The sequence below is a fragment of the Giraffa tippelskirchi genome, chromosome 3 (assembly GCF_054371585.1).
Source record: "Giraffa tippelskirchi isolate mGirTip1 chromosome 3, T2T-mGirTip1v1.2.pri, whole genome shotgun sequence".
NCBI classification, from domain to species: domain Eukaryota; kingdom Metazoa; phylum Chordata; class Mammalia; order Artiodactyla; family Giraffidae; genus Giraffa; species Giraffa tippelskirchi.
Window position 1 is genome coordinate 411925 of NC_137277.1, and position 20332 is coordinate 432256.

The 20332-nt window shown below is 38.3% G+C and overlaps 1 protein-coding gene and 1 long non-coding RNA gene across 25 annotated transcripts in view; one reads left to right on the top strand and one right to left on the bottom strand.

Annotated features, from left to right (window-relative positions):
• The window catches only part of HELZ (helicase with zinc finger), a 148350-nt gene that overhangs the window by 93775 nt on the left and 34243 nt on the right, over window positions 1-20332 (top strand). For all 24 annotated transcript variants that reach the window (XM_081580733.1, XM_081580741.1, XM_081580743.1 and 21 more), the window contains 4 exons: window positions 3382-3586; window positions 12024-12075; window positions 13038-13228; window positions 14912-15119. In XM_081580733.1, the coding sequence (XP_081436859.1) occupies window positions 3382-3586; window positions 12024-12075; window positions 13038-13228; window positions 14912-15119 (656 nt within the window). The remainder of the gene's footprint in view (window positions 1-3381; window positions 3587-12023; window positions 12076-13037; window positions 13229-14911; window positions 15120-20332) is intronic.
• On the bottom strand, window positions 6675-15345 carry LOC145542262 (uncharacterized). The gene is made up of 3 exons (XR_014079729.1): window positions 15210-15345; window positions 11097-11259; window positions 6675-10036 (listed from the first exon to the last, which is right to left on the bottom strand). It is a non-coding gene; the product is annotated as an uncharacterized LOC145542262 (long non-coding RNA).

Sequence of the window (20332 nt, forward strand, 5' to 3'; positions counted from 1 at the left end):
ACAGTGGAAACAGTGACAGACTTTATTTCTGGGGGCTCCAAAATCACTGCAGATGGTGACTGCAGCCGTGAAATTGAAAGACGCTTGCTCCTTGGAAGAAAAGTTATGACCAACCTAGACAGCATATTAAAAAGCAGAGACATTCCTTTGCCAACAAAGGTCTGTCTAGTCAAAGCTGTGGTTTTTCCAGTAGTCATGTATGGATGTGAGAGTTGGACTATAAAGAAAGCTGAGCACCGAAGAATTGATGCTTTTAAACTGTGGTGCTAGAGAAGACTCTTGAGTCCCTTGGACTGCAGGGAGTTCCAACTAGTCCATCCTAAAGGAAATCAGTCCTGAATGTTCTTTGGATGGACTGATGTTGAAGCTGAAACTCCAATACTTTGGCCACCTGATGCGAAGAGTTGACTCACTGGAAAAGACCCTGATGCTGGGAAAGATTGAAGGTGGGAGGAGAAGGGGACAACAGAGGATGAGATGGCTGGATGGCATCACCGACTCAATGGACATGAGTTTGGGTGGACTCCGGGAGTTGGTGATGGATAGGGAGGCCTGGCATGCTGCAGTCCATGGGGTCGCAAAGAGTTGGACATGCCTGAGCGACTGAGCTTAACTGATAAACAGTTTCTCTTTGTACACTTATGTTTTATACTAGTTAATAGGAATTTTAACCGTATGAAGCCAGTAATGTGAGACTTGGCCTATGCAGTGTTGAAAGACTGTGTTAGCAAAAAAAAATTGAACAGAAATTTAGACGATTCTTAATGAAAAAGAACAAAATGTACTAGAGATTACTTAAAATTTTTAAAGTATTCTAGTACCTGTCAAAGTGAGTTCAGAAAAGTAGAATGACCTCAGATACATTTTGGGTAGTTACTTCCTGATATGTTGGAGTAGACGAAGCTGTTAGCAAGTGGCCCTTTTAGACCAAGTCTTCTTTTGGAGGACAGATACAGCAGCAGTTTATTATCTGTTTTCCTGTCTCAGCAGGAAAAAAGTATTCTTTGGGAAGGGAGACAGTTTGGGACCTTAATTTACGAGTAAGCTGTGTATATTAGACTCCAAAAGAAGTTGATATACTTTATAGGGGAAAGCCATTAACAATAGAGTCAGGTAGAGTTTAATTTATGGTTACATTATGAACAATAACCTTTTATTTTTAAGGAAATAAAATTTGAATGGTCCACAGTTTGTTTTATATAGGTAAACAATTCTGTTGTAAAATAAATTTAGTATTTAAAAAATAATTTCCATTAATTTTTTAGCCACTAATGACAAAAAGTAGGGAAGGGAATATGTTAATTACAAGATACAACTGAGTAAAATTAAGTGTATTAATTTGGCTTCCCTCTGAGAAGTTTACTTTGGTTACTTTACTGTTCATTGAAAATACATTTGGTTAGAATATTGCTGTGATAGTTTACCATTTTTGTTTATATTTATCATTTGATAAATGAGAGAACACATACAATTGGATTCGAATTTAATAGATTAAAACATAAATAAAACCAATTGACATACATTAAAAATCAACTGAAAACTTTTGCGGGAATAAATAGATATAACAGTGGTCTTGAGTGACATTACCTTTGGATGTTCTTTATAAATAACCCCAGACATTTACCAACAGGCATATTTTTTTAAAACCGTTCGTTACCCCTCCCATAGTCATACTATACTGTGAACTATGTGGGATTAGCATTGTTCACCCCTTCTCTGAGCAGAGAGGAGAGGAATTCTTCCTGAGGCCATGCTGTCAGGCTAATTTTTAACTTGAAGCCAGATCTCCTGGTTGTTTATTTCTTACTACTCAGTTGGAGTGTGTCAGGGACCTCACATTAATTTATAAGCTCGGTAAAATATTTTCAAGGAAGTCGGTACACTGTGTAGGGAGAGAAAATGACATGCCCTGTAGCTGAATGGGAATGCTGATTGTCTGTGTTACTTGAACAGTTTAACGAACTGTATAACCCAAGTGCTGATAGTTGAGGCATATGGATATTTATGCTTCACTCTTTCCAGTTTCATTAGGAATTAAATTAATCTCAAAATACAAGTGACCCTGGAGGACGTAACATGGTTCTTGGGTGCTGCAGTAATGAGGGTGTGGATTCTTTGTGGTTTGAGGTAGTCAGGCTGTCTGACTCATCCCTCATGCGATATTTATACAAAACTAATATGATACTTCCAAATATTGATCAAGTTTTTAGGAATAATTAGTGTGTATAGTGTATTGGTTTAGAAGGCAGCCAGTTATATAATCTTTTTTTGTTGTAAAGTCTTTTTAAACTATTTTCCTGTTGACTCTAAATGAATATGGGGAACTTTCCCTTCTCCTACTCACCAAACCAGCAAGTATTAATATAGTAACTGCTGTTTATTGACAGCTTTCTCAGTGCCAGGTGCTGGGTCAAGTGCTTTGCACACTCAGCCTCTTCAGTCATCGCAGTAACCCTGCAATGTGGGTATTTTATTTGCATTTTAAATGGGCAGCCTGAAGTAGAGCTTCAATTTCTGCCCAGGGCCACATAGCTATTAAGAGACTCATTCAAACAGATGTCACATTGACTTCAAAACCCATACACTTCTTGCTGAGTTACCTTGCCTTGGATGGCATCACTGACTCAATGGGCATGAGTTTGGGTAAATTCCAGGAGTTAGTGATGGACAGGGAGGCCTGGCATGCTGCAGTCCATGGGGTTGCAAAGAGTCGGACCCAACTGAGCAACTGAACCGAACTGAACTGATGCATATTTATAATAATCATTTAAAATTTTAAACTTTTTATATGTTGTCTTTTGTAATATATATGTAATATTTTTACTATTTGGAGATAAGTTTTCAAAACTTTAGGAACAACAGTGTACAACTGGAACAATTTTGAATGTATTTTTCTCTTAGTATTTTTTAATTTGATTAGGAGATAATCATTAAAATTAGCATTCCAACTTCCTGTATTTTTCATAATCTAACTCTTTTAACTTAGTCAATTAATGTTATAAGCTGTTCTGTGACAGGCATCAGTTAATTAAAAGAAAAGTATGGTAGTAACTAGTTATTTCTTACCAGTTCTGAAATCCTTGCTTATTGTGTGGATAACAAACCTTTTTGTAATAGTCGAGCACTGACCGTGTGGCCAACCAGGATGAAGTGAGACTTTGTGTGTCCCACACTTCTAGATGTGACTGAGCTTCAGAACCACACTTCCAAAGTCCTGTGATCTGGTGGGAAGATAATACCTGAATCATAGATGAATATTGGACCTAAGGGTTTGGGGTTGGAGTGGGAGAGGGCATCCTAAATTATCTTCAGTTGCTTACAGTCGTTTCTGTGATCTTGTCCACTTTAATTGTAAACTGATCTTCTAAATCTTTTCTGTAGGAAATTTTGGGAGCGGTTTATTGCCCTGTGTCATGAAAATAATAGCCTGCATGGAATCACTTTTGAACAGATCAAAGCTCAGCTGGAGGCTTTAGAACTAAAGAAGACATATGTGTTGAATCCACTGGCACCTGAATTTATACCCCGGGCTCTAAGAGTCCAGCACACAGGAAACACCAGCAGACTGCAGCAATCACCCCCCAAGGTACAGCCCGTCAGTACACTTGAAGAGGTTAAAGGGGGAGAACACATTGGGATCTGATCTCAGAGCTGTATTGGGCCTCAAGTTACTTTAGATATTGGGGTTGACAACCAGCAGTTTCTGCAGGGAGCTTGTCCAGTGTGGACGTGTAAGTGAAAATACGGTGTGTTGGTCAGCCATGCTACTTGATGGCATTATCATCCTCAAAACATTTTCAAGGACCTGACTCTGTCCTTTGTTTAATATAATCTCCCAGTCCTCTCTACTGATAGACACACTTTAGCAAGATGTGAATAAAACAAAGCAGCTTAACTGTTTACAATAGCCAGGACGTGGAAGCAACCTAGATGTCCATCAGCAGACGAATGGATAAGGAAGCTGTGGTACATATACACAATGGAATATATTACTCAGCCATTAAAAAAAATACATTTGAATCGGTTCTACTGAGATGGATGAAACTGGAGCCCATTATACAGAGTGAAGTAAGCCAGAAAGAAAAACGCCAATACAGTATACTAATGCATATATATGGAATTTGAAAGATGGTAACGATAACCCTATATGCGAGACAGAATAAGAGACACAGATGCATAGAACAGTCTTATGGACTCTGAGGGAGAAGGTGAGGGTGGGACGTTCTGGGAGAATAGCATTGAAACATGTATATTATCATATGTGAAACAGAACACCATTCCATGTTCGATGCATGAGACAAGGGCTCAGGGCCGGGGCAATGGGATGACCCAGAGGGATGGGATGGGGAGGGAGGTGGGTGGGGGGTCCAGGAAGGGGAACACATGTAAACTCATGGCTGATTCATGTCAATGTATGGCAAAAACTATTACAATATTGTAAAGTAATTAGCCCCCAACTAAAATAAATAAATTTAGTAAAAAAAAAAAAAAACAAAGCAGCTTAAAAGACAGTCACACACGTATTAAAACCATGCTCTTACAGCATATTTTTTTTTACAAAGAATAATATTATTATAACAATATTTGTATAAAGAAAATAGTTCTCATCTCTTGTTGATGACCAGCTAGTTTCAAGTGGTATTTGACACAGTGAGAAAATTGGCCAAATTCCTGAAGATAACTTGAATTGTTTGTTGTTAAGTATTTGTTGTAAGAAGTAGTCCAGGCATTGGGATTGGATATGGGGGAATCACAGCCATTTCTACTTTTGAACTATAGTTATTTTGGGCAGAAACGGCTGTTTATTTGCTAGATAGCCTGAGAGAAAAAAGAAATGCTTGCACTTACCATCTAGAAAAGAAAGCTATGAGAGTGGCCTGTTTAGTATTTATTCTGGTTTTTTGGGTGTATTTATAGTCATCAACATGATATTAAACTTACTGACATGAATTGAGAGAGTATGCCAGTTTTGGGCTTCATTTTAAAAACGTAAAACATAAGGTGTAAGAAGTAATTATTGGTTTAATATCTTGAACCTTTTAGCTGAGTAGGTATTAAACTGAGATGAGAACTGATTTTCCTGTGTTAATATACTGTTGTCTGAGTTTAATAGAAATGGACCTGATGTGCAGTAATGCTTCAGTGGTTTGGGATTGCTAGGAGATTAAGCATTTTGCCTGGCTGAATCCTCTAGATTTCTAAAGTTTAAACTATGAACAAACTAATAATCAACTTATTTGTCGAATAGCTGAGTTTCTTCTATGTGACAGCCATTACAGTGTGTGCTAGAGAAGCAAATTAGTTCCAGTGTTGTTGTGGTAGATGTTGGAGGGATGATGGTCAGAGGAAGTGCATTCCACGATTGTGGGAGTTTAGGGTAGTTTCCTTAGGAGAGCGCCGAGTGAAAGGAGTGAGGGTGAGAGTGAGGAGATGTGCCAGAAACTTCGAGTAGAAGCTCCCTTGGGGCAGAAGTTTTTGCCTGTATTAGTTCCTGCTCCAGCCTCTGTGCCCAGAACAGCATCTGGCTTATCATAGGTGCTTAGAAGATGAGTGAGTGATGCCCGGTAAGGAGCTCAGACAAAAAGCAAGAGGCGTGAGAGAGAGCGAGCTCTCAGGGGGCAGCAAGTAGCTTCAAGTGTGTGAAGAGTGGGAACCCAGTTGGAAACTCTTACATTTTATTGTTTTTTATTTAAAATGTTGCAAAGACATTATACCTTTTGCACATTCTTAAAATACCATAACTACAATAAACTCTTTTAATTGACCAGTGTTAGCATTAATCAATGTATGCTAGATGTAGCTATATTTAAGCCATGATACTAGATGTGTACTTCCCCTTAGAGGTAAAGAAAATATGTATTGAATCCACTTGCTTGTCTGCAGCTAAAAGTTCCCTGAAGCCAAAAATCCTAGTCTGTGTACTCTTCATGGCCCCTGGCGCCTTGCCCCTCTCCGCACGGAGTGGGTGCTCAGTAAGGATCTGATAAGTAAATAGAGACTGTGATGCTTCCAGGCAAGTGGCCATGTGGCTTTGTTCTTTCAACAGGAAGATTGTGTAATTAAAGGCCACAGTAGCTGTTTTCTGAGTTTTTTCTTTTTAACTTTGTAGGACATTTTCTTCATTGAGCCAATGGATATCATCTGTTATTTTACTGTCACTAACACAGTGGTTCACTAAATTGTTTATATTCCTGGCTATTTGAAGTTATTATTTGTTCATATGTAATAATAGTGACTGTAAATAACTAAGGTTAGGGAGCCAAAGGTTAGTGTTGTCATCATCTCTCCCTTCGCTGCCCAGTACTTTATTTTATTTCTGTTAAATTGTTTTGAGGATTGAATTTGTACTGCAATCATTTTTTTAAATCTAGCTTTCTCTTGTAGAAAATTTCAAATATATACATAAATAGAATAGTATAAGGAATTCCCTATCATTTGGCTTCATTTAACTATCAATTTGTGTTTAATTTTGTTTCACCTACAGCCCACTTCTCTCACTCTACCACTACCGCATATACACATTGGAGAATTTTGAAACAAATTTTGGATAATTTATTTCATATGCTAGAGTCTTTTGATGAAGGGGAATTTACTTCATTGCAGTAAAAATGCTATTTCTGAAAACATGGCGTTAAGCCACATCATTTCCCCCCAAGTTTCCTTAATGTTTAACATTTTTTGTTTGTTTTTCAAAATCATTTATTCAAAACATCACAAAAATATGCTGCAGAAAATACCCATAAGCACATTGTTGTTTAAAACACTTAAGAATAATAAACAAAGTAATAAAAATTGACATAAAAACATTAAGCTTAACAGAGAAAGAATGATTTCAGCCATAGTCATTAATCTTTTCATTGGATACTAAATATGAGAATATTAGCTTATTGTTAGTACTATTCACTTGAGTAATTAATATCAATTTTCAAACATCATTAACTTCAGTGCTAATATAGATTGAATTTTTTACCTTCTCATCACTCACAATCAGATAATAGTTAAAATGAGAATTACGAAAAGTGATGCAAAAGATTATGCATATTTTATTCTTATTTTGAGTTGGTCATTGTGAACAACCAGGAGAAAGTCCAGTTAACTAATTAACTGTTCTGTAACAGTAACTGACTTATTTTTTCTTTGGAATGACATTAGAAGTGACCCAAGCTGCAAGAAAAGCATGATAACCACATTTTCCTCACTTATTGTCTCAGCTAAATGTTGATCTTTGCCCAGTTATCTTTTGGGGGGGGGTTGGGGTGGGATTTGGAGAAGGTGAAAATAAAAATGACTGTCAGGGCATCGAAAATAGAGCCGCTGATCAGCTGCATGTCTTAGCGGAAAGCTTGACAGAACCATCAGGGAACACAAATAACCCTAGCCATACTGAAATTCTTGAAAATACTCTAATGCTTGCTTCTCTAAATGATGCTTCCATGTTAATATTTCTCCCTTCCATATGTGATAAATTCCTGTATCTTTCTAGACTCATCTCATAAATCATTTCTATGAGACTTTCACTGATTTGTAACTGAGTTAAATGTGTCTCTATTAAGTTTCCACAGCCCTTTTCTCAGACTGTTTTCACTACTATTTTTATTACATTACTCTGCTCAACATACTCTTCCATGCTGTGTAACGCAAACTACTCTTTAGTCATCTTAAATCTATGAATCGTTCTGCTCTCCACCAGATAATTTTTTTTTCCAATAATATCACCATATGTTTTGTCTAACAGCGTACAATGTAAATCTTGCCAAAATCTCTGGGATAAAATTTACAGGTGAAAAGGTAAACCCATTCAAACACTTTTCCTTCTTCTGAACCCCTTTAGCATCTGTGCCCTGCATCATTTACTGAGATCAGAGTCATGAGTCCAAAGTAAAAGCAGTGATTCTAACCACACATAATCTTTATAAATGAACTCCTCTGAGCAGTGGCTATGCCAAGAGCATTTCATTAACCTATAAAGCGCATAACTTTCATCACCACATTATCCCTGCTCACCTCCAAAGATAAATGAATTATTCTTCAACTCCACTTTCTCCTGAAGGTGATTTCGCACACATTTTACAGAGAAATTATATGTTGTCTAATAAGAGTGACCTGATTTAACTGCAATCGGATGAAACACCCTATCTGCATAGCAACTTACCCTCTTCTCCCTGCCTTTCGAAACACGGAGGCCCTGTCTGTTGACCTCCATGCATAGGTCAGTCTGTACCTGCACCTTTAATTCACCTACTCTCAGGAAACTATACTATCAAACTAATTATTTTCATCTTTCAGGAATTCTGAACTCTGTTTCTTACCTTGATCATTTTTAACATCACTTAAATATTCTGTTTCACAGATATTGTGTGTGCCATTGATAACATAGATATCATTGTTCACAGACATATTTTCCCCCATTAATTGATCTCTGAAGCGCATTCAGTGTCTTTCAGCATTGCCTTGTCATGAAAGACACCCTTTCTGTAGTCTCTGTGGCAGTAACCTCACACTCCTCTTACTCTTTTGTAGCAGCTTTTGGTAACAAGTTCTTGATTTCCTTTGTATGCTAATACTTCTGTATGCAGCCATTATATATTGAAATTATACAAAGTTCTCCTCTAGACTTTTCTGAAACTGTCCTCTCCTGTCATGTCATTTTCCCCCAAGGTTCCTGAATGTTTAACTTTTAATACAGTTCTGTGTGTAAGAAATGTTAAAGCTTAGTGTTGTTAATATTGGGCTAAGACTTAACATCACAGCAAGATTTAATGTAGATAAAGTCATCCAGGGCTGGGTGATGTTTGAACATACTCTGGGACCTGCTTCCTCAGGACCATCTTTGGCAGCAAAGCATGCCCCCAGCTGTTTATAAATCAAGTAACTTTTTTCTCCTCACTGAGATGTCGGTCCTGTGGTTTAGTGAAGGTGCAAAATATTATGGACGTGAGGAGCAGCAGGTAGTCCTAGCTAAGCTTTCATTGCCTCACTGTCTCCAGGCATCATGTATTTATTGGAAAGCATCTGCTTCACGGGTGCCTACGAGTGCACATGGAGGACACGATTTGCCTGTCTGCAGACTGCTTGCTCCTAGGCTACGTGCTGGAGCGGTGTTGAGAAGCTGCTACAATGGAAAGGGTTCGTTTGTGCCTCTCTGGAAGGCATTCAGAGGGCAGACGTTATTCAGAAATGGATCTCTCGAGAAGACTGCAGCCTTTTTTTCTGGGTTGTCGTCTCTGGGTCATTCCTCACTGTCTCCAGCTACTTGTGTTGTGCCTCAGTCTTAGATCAGCCTCTGCCTCGCCAGGGTGAGCATGTCGTGGGCCCTCACAGACATTTGTTGAATGAATAAATGGAAAGTGACGAAAGAATGAGTAAATGAAAAATAATTAATTGACGGAATAAACAGTTGAGTTAAAAAAAAAATCCTCAAAAAGTAGATGATACGAACTGCATTTACTTATGAGCTTTCTACCAAAGGTATGCCTACTTTCTGAGATTTATTTGCAAAAGTTTGGAATTATCATCATGGAATGACTTTTACAGTTAGTCCCAGCTTACTGCTGCATTATTGTTTTGTTCATGTGGTACCAAACAGTGTGTATTTTGCATAGGCCATGCACACTTACTGCCCTGCCATTGCACACTAAGTCTTAATACGCTGGACGAGTTTTCCTGCACTGAATTGCATTGGACCGCAATGAACCATACCAGTGCTGGTTGCGCTTGCAGATGGTATACTGTCTTTTAATGTGAGAGTCCCCAGGTTGCTTTTTTCCCCCATTTATTCAGCAATATTCATTGGGCCAAGAGATGGTGTAGGTTCAGGGAATCATTAAGGACGTAAACACATAAAGTCCCAGATATTCAGGTCCTTTCACGCTTCACACGCATCGTCTCCATCAGCAGAGCCATCACAGCCCTGAGACGTGGGTGTTGTCTGTCCAGGTTTCTCCTCCTCCCAGGCGATCAGCGTAGCGCCCGTCGTGCTGATGTGCGTTGTCTGCTCTAGACTGTGGTCACTCTCTCTACAGGTTTCCTGTTGCTGCTGTAACAAGTTAGCACACACTAAGCGACTTGAAACAACACACATTTACTAGCTCACGTTTCTTTGTGTCGGATGCCCAGGCTGTTTTGGTTGGTTTCTTGGCTCTGTGTCTCATGAGGCCAGGATCAGGGTGTTGGTCAGCTGGGCTCTAATCTAAGGTCATGCAGGCTGTTGGCAGAATCCAGTCTTTGTGGCTGTAAGGGCTGGGGTCCCTGTCTCCTTGCTGGCTGTCACCTGGGAGCCATTTTTAGCCTCTGCTGACTTCTCTCCAGCTCCCCCCGTGGCCCTGCGTCTCAGAGCCGTCAGCAGTGCCTGCAGCCTTCTGTCTCTTGGAATCTCTGACTTCCCCTTCTGCCACATCCCTTACTGCCTTTTCTACCGCATCTCTGCCTCCAGCTGGAGAGATGTCTCTGGTTTTAGGGCTCATTTGATTAGATTGGATCTACCCAGATAATCCAGGATAATCTTCCTGTATTGTCTTTAGTTAGATCTGCAGAGTCCCCTTTGCCCCGTAACATGGAACCAGGGATGGGGGGGACATGTTCTGCCGCCCACACTGACTGCACTGCGGTGTTTTCTCCACGTGCTACACAGTTGCCCCTGGTTGACGAGTTTACCGGCTAAGAAATCTGAACAGTTTGTTAACCTCTGGGACCGAGCTTATCTCGGTGCCGCTGGCTTCCCTGTCCCCGCCGAGCGTCCGCGCGGCTGCTCCTGTTCTCACCTGTAACTGCCTGTGCTTCTCACCTCCTCACGGCGCTGCTGTCCCTGCCGCCCACCGGGAGCTCCTTCTCACTTTCTCTCCTTTCTTCTGCCTGCTTTTCTTTTCACTTCTCTCTTTCTCAGAAGCTCAATTTTTTTTTATAGCTAATGACAGTCACTGTGAACCTTCTCTGGTTAATGAACCAACTATGATTCTTCCTGGACTGTTTTTTGTTGGTTTTTTTTTAACTTTTTAAGAGTTAGAGCTTAGCTGCCCTTGCATACCTATCTCTAACCAGCTGCTGATCTGGGTATTTAAAGTGCTAACTGATAGGGAGATAAATGAGGCATCACTGACCTTTGCTCTGGTCAGGAATGAACTTTTCTTCTTGCTGTAGACGTTGCCCGTGCTTGAGTTTTCAGGTGTAATATACAAAATAAAAAATTCATATGGCTGAAGGGTGAGTTGTATAGTGTGCTTACTTGTGCTATACAGTGGCTTGGTGTGTTGGATTCAGCCCCTGAAAAGAGAAAACAGTGCTCTAAAGTCTAGACATGCGCAGCCATTGTTTCTTCAAATGTTATTTCTGCCCCAGAGTCATCATTTTTAATGCCACTGTATGAATCTGCCATTGCTTATTTTAATAAATTTTCTACTGATGGACATTTAGATTCCTACAAGTGTGATTACCGTGTTAAACTGTATGTACATTTCTGCTGCTTTTGACATGCACTGCCACATTGCATTCTAGAAAATTTGTACATTATCTTAAGCAGATTATGACACCTTGTATTTTCCTGTTCACTCAGTAAATTTTACAGCACCATGAATCATACTCAGAATATCGTACACCCAAAGCATGTTTACGTCCATGTCATTATTTTAAAGGTTCTTATCCTCAAGAGTTGAAGACCGATACGTTTCCCTTGAAAAGAGCTTTTACATCATCATCTAACTCATAGAGAATTGATAGAGAAGCTGCAAAGGAATAGAATTTAGGTATCAGTCATATTGGTGCATATTTCTTTTAGCATAAAAATTCATTTAAAAAGAATCGTAAGTATCCTTAATTTGAAGTTGAGGAAACTTGAGGCCTAGCACCATGACCTGGTGTTTAAAACAGAAACTCGGCTCAGAGGCATCTAATGGTTATTAATTACAGACTCATAATCTTTAAATTTTAATTGTTATATACATTTCTTTTGCATGGGACTAGGAAAATGGTTATTGTTCTTTCATATTAGGTATGTTTAAATTATTATACATTTGTGTTTTTCTGTAAAGGGGAAAAGTCTCCATCATACCCAGAATGATCATTTCCAGAATGATGGAATTGGTAAGTGGAAGAATTAGTCCTATGAAAAGTTGTTTTTGTGATGTAAGGCATTTCCCACATTTCATGGGGAGAGGGGCACACACACACACACAGACACTTTGGAACTCGGCTAACTTTTATTTAACACAACTGTTCTTGTGAACGCTTTGATATGTCATTTCTGTCAAGGGGCGATTTTATGGGCACCAAGGTACATAATATAGAAGTTGTGAGGATGAACATTTAAGCCTCCTGTGCAGCATAAGGTTTTGGATATAACATTGATATATCATTGATATCTTACAAATGTTTGTTTATACATTTTAACATAAAGTTTATTTGATTCAAAATGTTGCAGAATTGTAAAAGAAAAAACAAAAAGTTTAAAAAAATATTGCAGAATTATGCTTTTAAAATAATAATTGCTTAACCATTTTGTATGTGACTATGTAACAGTTGCAGGTCAGAACTTTATTCTGAAGAATTGTGTATGTTTTCTACTCTTAGAAGAATGTTTACTGTATATGCATGTTTATGTGTTATATGTATGGTTGTCTCTCTTGAAAGACACATCTCCAGCTCCTTGCAAGACATTTAAAATTATGCTAGTTTATAAAAGGGCTTCCCTGATAGATCAGTTGGTAAAGAATCCACCTGCAATGCGGGAGACCCTGGTTGGATTCCTGGGTCTGGAAGATCCTCTGGAGAAGGGATAGGCTACCCACTCCAGTATTCTTGGGCTTCCCTTGTGGGGAAGTTTATAAAAGGAATACATTGTACCTCTCAAGTCAAATCATTTCAGTGAATGTGGTAAAATGATTATATTTTTTTAATATGCTTTACTCTTCCACACTGATAACTCTTTGATTATAAGATACCTTATGGCAAACCTGGGAAATGTATTTTGCTGTGGGATGATGTTGATTATTTTTGTCTATGTGAATATGTAGAGCTATTACGTCCTTTTTCTATTCGTTTTTCAGTTCAGCCCAATCCCTCTGTGCTTATTGGCAACCCTATCAGAGCATATACTCCTCCACCTCCTCTTGGACCTCACCCAAATTTGGGGAAATCTCCAAGCCCTGTTCAAAGAATCGATCCTCACACTGGGACGAGTATTCTTTATGTACCTGCTGTCTATGGAGGGAATGTCGTTATGTCCGTGCCTTTACCTGTAAGTAGCTGTTTAAGATACTCCCTGTCGAATGAGATAAAATAGGCTTCACTAAATTACTACCCGAATAGTGTTCTTCCAGTCTTTATTTTCAGCTTTTCAATGCCTGTAACCTTCTTTAAAAGCAGCTCTTATGACTCAAAAAATGTGAATTGTTGCTTACAGTTTGTTACTGGATTGTCAGTGGCTGTCAAGAAATCTGTAGATTGGATGTTTTGATTGAGAAGCCTTTGTATTGTTTTAAATATTTTTACTGGGAAAAATTGGGCTAAAAGTTAACAGAGCTAGTAAATTGGACTCTTGTTTTGTAAAGTGATGTTTTTATTTTATCTTTTGCTTTTTTCATTCCTATATAATTTACTAACGCTTCCTAAGAAGGAGACAGAAAGGCGTAGAGTAGTCTAGCTCCCTTGGATCTAAACACATCTGAGGAATTCCACGCCCTCCTTGTGAAATCCTGCCTGTACTTAAAAACATTATTAAATCATTTCTACGACTGCCTAGATTTTTAGAGGGCTTCCATCTTAGGTAAAACTCATTTTTATTTTCTTTAAGATTTTTGAATATTTTGGTAAGTGAAAAATTTACTGTTATACAAATATTTCCAAATTCAGGAATTTTTAGCCTAGAAAATATTTCTTTCATTTAAGACAAGTACTATAATTTCAGATAGAGGTGATCATTGTCAAGGATCTTGGACACCCCTGTCCGCATGCCCAAAATGCAAAACTGCGTAGCTGCTGACATTTTTCAGCCATATTGGTCATGATAGTTCACAATCATGGCAGCCAGTGAGGATAACTGTCAGTAAGAAGTATTTCATTTATGTCGACTCCCCATAGACTTTCAATTTTAGCTGAGTTATTTCTTCCCAGACAGCCTGGCAACATTATACATCATCTGCTTTAAACAGTAAGTCGCTTAGGATCTAGATTTCATTTCACTAGGTCACAGAGGCTTGTATTATATAAGATTTCTAAGAGTCTTCATTTAACAGTTATATTAAAATAATAGAGATGGTAGCTCAGATGTCATTGTATTTATTCCTTTTACGTTAATATGCAGCAATTATATATTTAGACACACCTAAAGAAATTTTCTGTTTCTGTGGTTTAATTAATCAGAAGCATTAGTTAAATTAGTGACCTGTTTGAATTTTGCTGACAGTAAATGAACCTTAAATGATTTGGTTATTCATATAAAAGCGTAGTAATAAATATTTTTTTGAGTTGAAACTCTTTAGACTGAATTCTTTCTTAAATTTTTTCCCTGTTCTTTTATTCAAGTTTATTAAACCATATATCTATACAGTTATGACTTTAAAAGGCAATTTTCATGGTAATCTGTTACATACGTACATTCATATTGAAGGAAAATGGTTCAAGTCTATAAAATGATTTGATCCCTCATAAAATAATTGTTAATACCTATTTTAAGTCCTTGATTTCTTCCTAACCTAGTGTGTACAGGAAATGATCAATTTTCCCTTCCACACTAAGGATTCAAAGAACCAGTTAAGATATAACCATCATTCTACCAATTGTTACTATCAGCATTTGTTTTGTAGTTATTCACTTTGGTATTCATCTCTGTGTGTTTGCTCTTTCCTAGTTAATAGCACTATAGCAGTTTGACTGCCAAAATGTCCTTAAAGCAATTATTTTATTTCTTATAATAACCTAGGTGCCATGGACAGGATACCAGGGCAGGTTTGCGGTTGATCCTCGAATCATTACACACCAGGCAGCAATGGCCTACAACATGAACCTCCTACAGACACATGGACGTGGGTCTCCTATTCCTTACGGCCTTGGGCACCACCCTCCTGTCAGCATAGGGCAGCCACAGAACCAGCATCAGGAGAAGGATCAACATGAGCAAAGTCGAAACGGTGAGCAGCTTTGTTGTTCTCATGCTCATAAGTTGATGACACGCCAAGTGGTATCACCATGTAAAGTTCCTCTAGCCCGATGATTGTTACCTCGTTCATAGAAGATCTCTTTGAGAAGGAATCCGATGTAAAAACCCTGGGTCCTCTCTCCAGAAGACACAGATATGTGCACAGATATACATAATTTGCATGCAGCCTGTCACTTATGGTTGATATTATGTATTTCCTGAAAAAATGTTAGTATTTAGATTATTTTAAATGATAATCATTGAAAACTGAGACAGCAAGCCCTCTCCCATTAAACATTTTTGTTAATACCAAATATTTTCGTAGCATACTAAACATGAATGTTACTCTGGCACTAATTGATTTAAAGTAGTTATTTCTTATGCAAATCCTAGTCTCTTATCTACTAGAATTTATAAATAAGGAAAAATTACCCTCTATATTTTTTTAAGTCTAGTTTATTGAGGTATAATTTATACATGGTGAAATTCAGCCTTTTAAAATGTAGTTTGATGTGTTTTGACGTATATGTAGAGATGCTCACCTCCACCAGTATCGAGAGTCAGAGTTTTTACGTTACCCTGGAGACACCCTCTTATTCCTCTGCAGTCAGTCTCCTCCTCGAGCCCCAGCCCTGGGCGAGCGCTCCTCTGACTTCTGTCCCCGCACTTTTGTCTTTATCTGCCAAGGGAATTGAGTCCGAGTGTCTGGGCTCGTTCACTCAGCTTAACTTAAACTTCAGATGAGTTTGTGTTGTCTGTACCAGTTGTCTGTTCCTGTTTGCTGTTGATTAGCAGTCCCTCGTACGGATGAACTACGCTGTCTTTATCTATCCATTAATTGTTTTTATCTCTCCTTAATTATTTCTGATTTTTTGCTGTCATGAGTAAAGCTGCTATGAACATGTGTTGAACATATTTTCATTTCTCTTGGGTAAATACCCAGGATTGAACTGTTATGTTGGCACTTTTGTTAACTTTGTAAGAAACTGCCATACTATTTTCCAAAGTGATCAAAACCATTTTTAATTTCTACTATGTGTGAGACTTCTAGTTGCTCCTTAGTTCTTATTAGTTCTTGGTGCCATCAGCTGTTTAAGTTTCACCCTTGCTCATGGGTATCTGATAGTATCCAATTACTGTATTGTTTTGCATGTTCCTGATGACCAATGATGAGTATCTTTTCATTGGGTTTATTTGTTATGTATACATCTTTGATGCAGTGTCTATTCATATCTTTTGTCCACTTTTTTATTGGCTTGTCTTACTAAGTTATAAGAGTTCTTTATACATTCTGGATAAAAATCTTTAATTAGATGTACATTTTGAAAATATTTTCTTCTAGGTTGTCTCTTGCCTTTTAATTTTCTTAACAGTGTCTTTCAAAGAGTAGAAGTTTCCATTTTTGATGAAGTCCAGTTTATTCATTTTTTTTTTCTTCTATGTGTCATGTTTTTGGCATTATGTCTGAAATTTTTTTGCCTTCTGTGTTTTTTTTAGAAGTTTAATAGTTTCAGCTCTTATATTAGGCTCTACTTTGAGTTAATTTTTATATATGGTATGAGGTAAGAATTGAAAATTTTCTTTATGATCATTTTGTTTTTGCATATATGTATGCTCAGTGGTTCTAACAACATTTTTTGTTTTTATTTATTTTTTATAATTTATTTATTTTAATTGGGAGCAAATTAGTTTACAATATTGTAGTGATTTTTGTCATACATTGACATGAATCAGCCATGGGTGTACATGTGTTCCCCATCCTGAACCCCCCTCCACCTCCCTCCCCATCCCATCCCTCAGGGTCATCCCAGTGCACCAGCCCTGAGCGCCCTGTCTCATGCATTGAACCTGGACTGCTGATCTGTTTCACATATGATAACATACAAGTTTCAATGCTCTTCTCTCAAATCATCCCACCCTCACCTTCTCCCACAGAGTCCAAAAGTCTGTTCTTGACATCTGTGTCTCTTTTGCTATCTCGCATATAGGGTCATGATTCAGTTCAGTTCAGTCGCTCAGTCGTGTCCAACTCTCTGCGACCCTATGAGTTGCAGCACGCCAGGCCTCTCTGTCCATCACCAACTCCCGGAGTCCACCCAAACCCATGTTCATCGAGTCGGTGATGCCATCCAACCATCTCATCCTCTGTCGTCCCCTTCTCCTCCCGCCCCCAATCCTACCCAGCATTAGGGTCTTTTCCAATGAGTCAACCCTTCGCATGAGGTGGCCAAAGTATTGGAGCTTCAGCTTCAACATCAGACCTTCCAATGAACACCCAGGATTGATCTCTTTTAGGATGGATTGATTGGATCTCCTTGCAGTCCAAGGGACTCTCAAGAGTCTTCTCCAACACCACAGTTCAAAAGCATCAATTCTGCGGCGCTCAGCTTTCTTCACCGTCCAACTCTCACATCCATACATGACCACTGGAAAAACCATAGCCTTGACTAGACGGACTTTTGTTGGCAAAGTAATGTTTCTGCTTTTAAACATGCTATCTAGGTTGGCCATAACCTTCCTTCCAAGGAGTAAGCGTCTTTTAATTTCATGGCTGCAATCACCATCAGCAGTGATTCTGGAGCCCAAAAAAGTCAAGTCTGACACTGTTTCCACTGTTTCCCCATCTATTTCCCATGGAGTGATGGGACCAGATGCCATGATCTTAGTTTTCTGAACGTTGAGCTTTAAGCCAACTTTTTCACTCTCCTCTGTCACTTTCATCAAGAGGCTCTTGAGTTCTTCTTCACTTTCTGCCATAAGGGTGGTGTCATCCGCATATCTGAGGTTATTGATATTTCTCCCGGCAATCTTGATTCCAGCTTGTGTTTCTTCCAGCCCAGCGTTTCTCATGATGTACTCTGCATAGAAGTTAAATAAGCAGGGTGACAATATACAGCCTTGACGTACTCCTTTTCCTATTTGGAACCAGTCTGTTGTTCCATGTCCAGTTCTAACTGTTGCTTCCTGACCTGCATACAGGTTTCTCAAGAGACAGGTCGGATGGTCTGGTATTCCCATCTCTTTCATTACCATGTTTATAAATTCCATATTTATGCGTTAGTATACTGTGTTGGTGTTTTTCTTTCTGACTGACTTCACTCTGTATTATAGGCTCCAGTTTCATCCACCTCATTAGAACTGACTCAATGCGTTCTTTTTAACGGCTGAGTAATATTCCGTTGTGTATATGTACCACAGCTTCCTTATCCATTTGTCTGCTGATGGACGTCTAGGCTGTTGCCGTGTCCTGGCAATTGTAAACAGCTAACACCATTTTTTGAAAACAGCCTCCTTTCCTCCTGGCGCCTTTGTTAAAATCAGTTTACCACATGTGTGAAAGCTGTGTTGTCTTCTGCTGTTACATATGCTTATTTTTGCCAAATATGCTATCTTGAGTGCTATAGCTTTATGAAAGTCTTGAAATCAGGTAGTATGAGTCCTCCAACTTTATTCTTCTTTTTCAGAAGAATCTATTCCAGGTCCTTTGCATTTTCACCTACATTTTAGAATCAGCTTGTTAGTTTCTACAAAAAACTTGCTGGGATTTTGATTAGAATTGTGTTGAATCTGTGGGTCAGTTTTGGGGGAGAACTGACATCTTAACATTTAATTTTCTGATATCTGAACAGAGTGTCTCTCTCTTCTTTAAGGTCTTCACTTTCTGCCTTAAAAAAATTTGTTTTTCAAACTACGAGTCTTGCACGTATTTTGTTAAGATGAAGGCCTGGATTGATACAGGTATCTCCCCAGTGGTGCGTCCCACAGAATCCCAGTGTTATATTTGTATTTCATTCAGTCCAGTACACTTTCTGATTGCTCTTAAAATTAGATCCATGGATTATTTACAAAGGTGAATTTAGGTGAGTTACTAGAGATTTTCGAAGTATTTTTCTCTTACCGCTTTCCAGTTTTAATTCAGTCGTGATAAGGGAACACACTTTGCATGACTTGAATCCTTCTGAACTTACTGAGATGTGTTTCATGGCTCAGGGTGCGGCCTCTCTCTCTAATGCTCTGTGCACATCGGATAAGAGTGGAGCAGTCCAGTGCTGCAGGTCAGGTTGGTTGATAGGACTGTTCAAGTCTGCTTTGTCTTTGCTGATTTTCTGTCTACCTTTTAAAAAATGAATATTGAGACAGGAATATTGAATTCTCCAAATATCATTGGTGTTTTATCTATTTTTCCTTTGACTTTTGTTTGATGATTTTTGAAGTTTCTGATGTTAGGTACATAAACATTTAGGACTATATACTCTTGGACAAGAGTTTGAGCAAACTCAGGGAGATAGTGAAGACAGGAAAGCCTGGCGTGCTACAGTTCATGGGGTTGCAAAGAGTCAGACATGACTTAGCGACTGAACAACAGCAACTCTTGCCTGATGAGCTCGCTCTTCACTGTGGGGTGAGCTGCTTTCTCTCCGATAACACTCTGCTCTGCGCTTTACCTTGGTGAGCATCGGTGCAGACACATCAGCTTTCTTTTGGCGAGAGATAGCACAGGGTTTGCTTTCACTTCTATTTTTAATCTATTTGTGTCCTTATACTTAAAGTGTATTTCTTTCAGAAAGCTTACAAAAAATCTAGTGTGACAATCTCTGCCATTGAGTTGGGAGGTGTAGAACATTTATACTTGATATGATTATTGATAGAGTTATTTTGTCATCTTCCTATCTGTTTTAAATTTGTCCGATCTGGTTTTGTTTCCTTTTTCCTTTGATTCTGCCTTCTTTTGAATTAGTTGCTTATTTTTTATGTTTCCATTATATCTCCTTTGTTGGATTATTAGCTGTAGCTCTTTTTGTTATTTTAATATTTGCTTTAAGGTTAATCGCATTCATCTTTAATTTACCACAATTTACTTTCCATTTTATGTTTTATCACTTCAGGTATAGCAAAAGAACATTACAATATTTCAGTTTTTCCTCTTCTGGCCTGTAAGTGTCGTTATCATGCATTTTACTTTTACCTATGTTATAAGCCCCAAACACTGTTATTATTTTCATTGAAATAGCTAAGTATCTTTTTAAAGTGTTTTAAATAATAAGAGAAATAATCTTTTGTATCTCCACGTAGTTAGTATTTCTGATAATCTTGATATTCATGTTTCTATTTGAATAAGTTTTCATCTGCCTGAAGGACTTCTTTTAACACTCCTTGTTCTTCAAGCCTGTTGGTGATGAATTCTTTCAGCATTTATATGTCTGA